The following is a 6,360-nucleotide window of genomic DNA, read 5'->3' as shown; positions in this document are numbered from 1 at the left end:
GGCTCATGGATTAAGTGTATTAAAGTTCAACTGTGCATAGCCTCGGTAGTGAAATGGAATGCTTTGCAGTCAGACAGTTTCTCCTTCTGATAGTGGCTTGTGAACTATGCCAGAAAAGGTTGGTCTTGTGTTCTTTGAAGTGGATACAAGGTGGGTCCATGTTGACTTGTTTTTAGGTGGCCTGTAATGTCTAGTTACACCCTCGATACTCAACTGAGTAAACAACTGATATTCAATTTCTGTAAGTCTTAAGAAAGAGCTTCCATTCCATTAGTCATCTTAAGCAATCAATTACCCTTGATTTATCTCACTACAAATTTAAGATTACATTCATAGCAGTTGTATGATTTGCATTTCACTATCATAAATGATTGTAAAACTCAAAGGGTTGCAACAGGAAGCTCCAATCAACTGTGTAATAACATACAAAAAAACATATACTAAACAGGAGACAGTAATGCTGTTAAAATATTGAAATCCGTTTTATTTTTGTATTGAGACACAGGTTTCAGTCAGATGGCACACAGTTAGAAATCTCTATTTCTCTACTTGTCAGCCATGGCATTCCTCTCTCTGGCCAAACATGTCATAATTCCTGGCATACATTACCTCACACATTGCCATGGTCACAACCCACATCGTGTCAACGGTCAAAATAAAGATGTGTGTATGTGAGAGAGTGTGCATACATGTAATTCTGGTGGTCATTAACATTTGAAATGACAACCAGTTGTTTGTCCTTCAATATTAATCATTCAATAAATAAAAATAAGAGAGCACTCAGCTGAAAATAAGTATGATAAAAATCCTTTGTCAGCGGAAAACACAATGGCTTTATACTTTAAAGCTCTAAAGAAACAAGGTAGATAGCTGTACTCATAAAAGAAACAGTCAATAAGACATCCATGAAGCCAAGCACATATTCTGTTTCGTTGCATGACACTGGCAACAATGAAGTGAATGAATGGTAAAGATGTGTCTGTGCATCTCTGCAAAGTGAATTAGTAAATCATCAGTGAAGACACAAGGGCTGATTTCACATTAGCAACTGACAACAGCTCTTTTGTGCTATTGTTGATGATACTATTATTGTTATAGACACTTGGATAGTTGTGGTGAGAATCACACCGCAAAGTAAGACATTAGAGTGCAAACTGGTTTCTCACATAAGGTTTTACCCATTTAAATAGGTATTACTTACATCATTATGTATCCAAACTTATAATGAGCTTGACAGATCTCAAAGAGAGCATCCTGTTAGGAAACTAGCTTTCCAGGAGGAGACTCAATAATGGGCCTGCCACTGGCTGTACATGTTCTCTTTCGGAGAATTAGTCAAGTGCCAGGCAGGTGATGCAGCTTCAATCATGTCCGCTTTTAGTAATACAAATACTTTATATTTGTGACCATTCAGTAGGAGGTGACAATATCACAAACAACAAAAGTAATCAAATACAACTTTAAAACTAGCATTAGTTACACTTGGATTAAAAACTACAGACTGTAGGACTAGGTCTAATATAAAGAGCAAAGCTATAATTACCATTGTAGCACTAGTCATACTGATAATGAAGCACTTCCGTGTCAGTTCATAGTGTGCTTTATAAGAAACAACTATTAGGCACTGTGATGGATTACAATCAGCAGCAATTTATGTTGGGAGCAATGATAAAATGTTAAGGTTTGATTGAAGATCAGTTTGGTTTACCATCCGTCTGAGTGGTCGTTAACAATACAAGGTGTTTGAATGCTTCCGTAAAAAAAAAACATGTCTTGTCCGTATCCTTTGAAGCTCTTTTGTCTAAGGACACACTTAAACTTCATATAAAAAGTTAAGTGTTTCGTGTTTGCGTCTATGTATGTATTCCTTTTCCCTCTTTGGTCTACTTCTCTGTCTCTTTGTCCAAAACAAATATGCTTCTTAAATCCCCATTAACCTAGTTGATCCTCATACTGTTTTCTGAAACAGTCTCCGGCTGGGAAGAAGTCCCAGGCTCTTTCCTGGTACATCTTCCACACATAGGACTCCTGAAGGGAGAAACAGTGGTATGGGTATATAAGTAAAAAGGATGGATTACAATGGCAGGTAACAAAGTGGTTAACTATTTCAAACACGTACCTGTCCAGTGTGTTCAGTTTCATCCTTGTTGATTAAATACATCAAAAAGAACCTGAGAAGGAAAGCAAAGACATCTACTCAAACATCCACTCAGCCTTTGGCAGTAGACGTACAAGGTCATGGTATGTTATCTGTCCCATTAGGTCTGGACAGCTGTGACAGGAAGACTGAGATAAACCAGTACACCAAACACTAAATCATATTAATATAATAGTCATTTGTTTACAATCAATTATTCTGAATCTTTTTGTTTGTATTTTTTCACTTTGAGCTGCTGTTCAGCAGAAGTGTAGAACATGAGTCTGATGTCATCCAAATCCCCCCATATATCCATTAGTTAACTGTATTGGAAATCACACTTACATGTAATTGGCTAAATTGTGTTCTTCCAGTGTGTGCGTCTCAAAGCCATGCGGAGTCGAGTCAAAGTAGTCACTCCCGATTCCACAGATGAAGCACTTTGTCTGAAGAAATCACATAAACCTCTCGTGAACCAAAACTGTACTTAACTTTAATACTTTTCTACTGTAAAAAAACAAACAAACACTTGAATTCTTACCTCCATGTCCTCTCTGACCTGCTCCTGCTGGTCTCTTAGTTCACCAAAGGCATCAATGATCAGACCTGAATAATGACAGAGATTACATCAGATGGATTACTAGACATCAATTACACATCCTATGGCAGAGATTAACTTTAGCAGCATTAAACATGTTTCTCAGCCCTGCTAATACACAAGCTGATCTCTGCATATTTTCACCCTGGATGATGGCTAGCAGAATGACGATGACGAAGAAGAAGAAAGTGATGTCAAACACCACACGGTAGAGCTCGTATTCATCACCAGCTGGGTCCTCAATCTCATCTCCAATACCACCACCAGCCCGCACACCCACATACATGTGGAACAGGTAGCACTGAGGAAAGAGCACAAGTGTCCAGTTGCAGAAACATTACAGTTGCAAAAAACATTACAGTTGCAAAGACATTGATAAAGTTGTCTATCTGACACATTGATGCATAACACTTATGTTTTAAAAGTAAAGTAAATATAGTTTAGTCAAGTCAATAGTATATTCTAGACTAAGATATGGTATTATGGTATGATGTGGATATAGTTATGCAGTGTAGGATTGTTGCAGACATTATGGCGTGCTCACAGTCATCATGTCGTCACACTTCATGTCTGGTTCATCCTCATCTTCACTCATGTTGTAGAACTTTCGGAAGAAGTTGAATGCCACTACAGTGTACAGGTACACCACCACAGCAAGAAGGCCCACAGTCATCATCAACTGATAAATCACAGAGAGAACGAAAACATATGAGCCTCTTTTGTTATCATTACCTATTATAAGTAACTGAACATGTCCACGGGTCCTGACCACTGACAAACCAGTCCACAAACATAATACATAAATAGTACAACCGAACACCACCGTACACTACAGTGATCCGGCAATACCTGTTTGCCGTTGTGAGTGACGGAGGACAGAATGGTACGCAGTGTTTTGACTCCCATAGCGATGTCCAACAAGTGGCAGGCATAGAAGAAGTTATTGTAGTGCCCCAGCATAGACATCACCATATACCACACCAAGTACTGGAAGGTCTGTTAACATAAACAAATGCACTTCAGTTCAACTGGAATAGGGACTGACAGAAGAGTAAACATGACTTGATAACTTTGTTTCTGGCCTCACACATGCCTCCACTCACATTGTCTGTAAACACCACACCATTCTTCCAGAGCTGGTATTTAAGGTCGATTGAGGTGATCCTAATACAAAGGGATAGCGATATTTTGGTAAATATATATTGTCAGTCAAAAATGCACATTCAAGTTATAAAAAAACATGAATGGATTTCAAATAACAAATCTCTCCACAAATACCCATGTGTTACATTTTTCAATCCCTAATCAATATTCTGTTTAATTTAATTAGATAGGCTACAAAATAGTTTGTGGAGAATATTAGACATTTTTCATTGTTTAATTGTATTTCATTGCATAATATTAAAATGTGTATGTATTAACTCTGCTTTATGTTCTGAAATTGCATTTAATGTGTTCTAGCAAACTTTCTTTATAACTTTTAAAATGCCTTTTACCTGATAACGTTTCATTAAATTGCATGTTCATTATAAGAATATGTGTCATACTATATGAAGTTGTAAGTGTATGATAACACAGTAGTTAATTACCCGGAAAACATGGAGGGCGCTGGTTCAGTTTTCTTCTCTTGCTGTGTGCTGACATCAAGGGAAGCAAGATCCATACCAAGAAGTTCAGCGATTCTCTCTCTGCCATAGATGTCCCCATATTTATCCAGAGCCTTGGATGAGAGAAAAACTCAAACACTCACATAGGCTACATAAACAGACACACACACAACAATTATACTCATAGATCCTTGATGGATTGTCATAGTTGTTCCCCCTAAGTAATATCAGTAAAACCATCATGAGCATTCACTCAAGGTTCCTGTGAAAAGGAGAAATCCACCCCAAATAATTTATGAAACATCAAATGTTCTTTTCCCCAAAGTGGTAAGACTTTACCACAGATGTTTTCTATATTATGGAAGTGAACTGTGACTAAAAAAATTATCTGTCATTGTCTGTCGCGAGATGTCAATCCCCTACAAGCGGATCCAATCACTGTCATTATCATTTTGATCAATGCCCATCAGCCAATCAAATACCAAACCAACTTCTCCAGACCACAATGAACATGGATACATACCTTTCTTTTAACAAACTTGTCCCAGTAATTGTTGGGGAATGACCTGTGCAAATAGCATAAAATTAAAGAAAAACAGTCAAAGTTAAATTAGTAGTGGGTTAATGCTGACTGTCCACTACACACTAGAACACTGATTTCTTACGGTGTATTCAGAACAAGCCTGTCCCATTGGCCCTTGATGTCATCATCCTCAGGCTGCTCTGTGACATAGAGTCCATCAAACTCCAGTTTGCGGGCCAGCTCCTTCTCCCGTTTGAAGATAACTAGGGGTACCTGCAGGACAGTGTCTTATAAAGTCTACAGCCCATGACACTGAAAACTGAATACACTCTCTTCTAATGTTACAATATTAAAAAAATCATGGTTGAAACAGCAGGTCAGCAACACTTTCTCTCCTCCTGCAAAAGCAATTTCTATTAAATGATTGAATTCATATCTGACCTTAAGACAGTTGTAACCAATGATGCAGAGGAAAGAGATGATGGTGTGCACAATGGAAAGGATGGATAACACTGGTGTCATGTACCCAGTGCTCTCTTCTAAGTAAAAGTATTCAGCACCCTCCTCCTCCTCCTCATCTCCGCCACCATCCTCCATGGCCGAGCCTTCATCTTCACCCCCAGAGCCCTCAAACAATCCAGAACCCTCAAACATGGCAGAACCCTCATACAATGCAGAGCCCTCATCGTCCTCGTCACCACTTGGGCTGCCTGAGACCTAAGATACATGCAGAATCTCATGTCAGATCCTTGCAGTTGGCAAACTGTGCACACAACATGGTAGGAAAGAGGTCATAGTGCTTTGGCTTAAATATTTAGCAATATAAAAGCATTTGTCCCTCACCTTGTAGAAAAGCAGGATGAAATTGAGAGCGAATGCAATGAACAGGGCCAACATGCGTAGGTTGTAGAAGTTCCGAGACAGGTAATTCTGTGAAGGACAGCAAACACATGTTGCAGTAACCAAAAAACAATAACAATTCACTTTTGAGAGTATGCCTCTATCCAATACCATTGTAAATAACTACCATAAATTTGATTCTCTGGACTTCAAGCTCATTCCAGAGCTCAAAGCCCTCCTCTTCAGGTTCTTTCACTTTTTTGGCTTTGGCCTTCACTTTTGTCTCCTCCTTCGGTTCTTCCTCCTGTGTTGGCTCAGCCTCAGCTTCCTTCTCACCATTCTCAGCACTACAGATAAGGGACAAACAATATCATCATAACACACATGTTATCACTTACAGTAACATGAGAGAGAAGTGGGGTCAAAGGAGAGCAGAAGAACAGGAAAAAGGCAGAAAAACTCACTCTGCTTTCTCAGGTATTGGAGGAGCTTCCTCTTCAACAGCCTCTGGTTCACCCTCTCCCACTTCCTCTCCTTCCCCCTCTCCCTGTCCAGCTGCGGCCAACTGTAAGACATCACCACCACCATTGAACTGGAGAACTTTACTTAACCACAGCAAATTAAGTGTGCTTCATGACTCCTAACATCTCATCTT

General features: G+C 39.1%; 1 protein-coding gene across 8 annotated transcripts in view; it reads right to left on the bottom strand.

Moving 5' to 3' along the window:
- Positions 1–463: 463 nt before the first annotated feature.
- The window catches only part of ryr1b (ryanodine receptor 1b (skeletal)), a 69,212-nt gene continuing 63,315 nt past the window's right edge, over positions 464–6,360 (bottom strand). For all 8 annotated transcript variants that reach the window (XM_080844866.1, XM_080844868.1, XM_080844869.1 and 5 more), the window contains 15 exons: positions 6,170–6,270; positions 5,893–6,052; positions 5,709–5,795; positions 5,307–5,582; positions 5,008–5,138; positions 4,866–4,908; positions 4,325–4,455; positions 3,839–3,899; positions 3,585–3,731; positions 3,280–3,414; positions 2,880–3,036; positions 2,679–2,743; positions 2,483–2,583; positions 2,120–2,171; positions 464–2,028 (listed from right to left, as the gene is read on the bottom strand). In XM_080844866.1, coding sequence (XP_080700992.1) covers positions 1,933–2,028; positions 2,120–2,171; positions 2,483–2,583; positions 2,679–2,743; positions 2,880–3,036; positions 3,280–3,414; positions 3,585–3,731; positions 3,839–3,899; positions 4,325–4,455; positions 4,866–4,908; positions 5,008–5,138; positions 5,307–5,582; positions 5,709–5,795; positions 5,893–6,052; positions 6,170–6,270 — 1,743 coding nt within the window. In that variant the 3' untranslated portion in view covers positions 464–1,932. The remainder of the gene's footprint in view (positions 2,029–2,119; positions 2,172–2,482; positions 2,584–2,678; positions 2,744–2,879; positions 3,037–3,279; positions 3,415–3,584; positions 3,732–3,838; positions 3,900–4,324; positions 4,456–4,865; positions 4,909–5,007; positions 5,139–5,306; positions 5,583–5,708; positions 5,796–5,892; positions 6,053–6,169; positions 6,271–6,360) is intronic.

The sequence above is a fragment of the Sprattus sprattus genome (assembly GCF_963457725.1).
Source record: "Sprattus sprattus genome assembly, chromosome: 9".
Classification (NCBI taxonomy): Eukaryota; Metazoa; Chordata; class Actinopteri; order Clupeiformes; family Clupeidae; genus Sprattus; species Sprattus sprattus.
The sequence above is the reverse complement of the archived record's forward strand: the minus strand, read 5'-3'. Positions and strand labels throughout refer to the sequence as shown.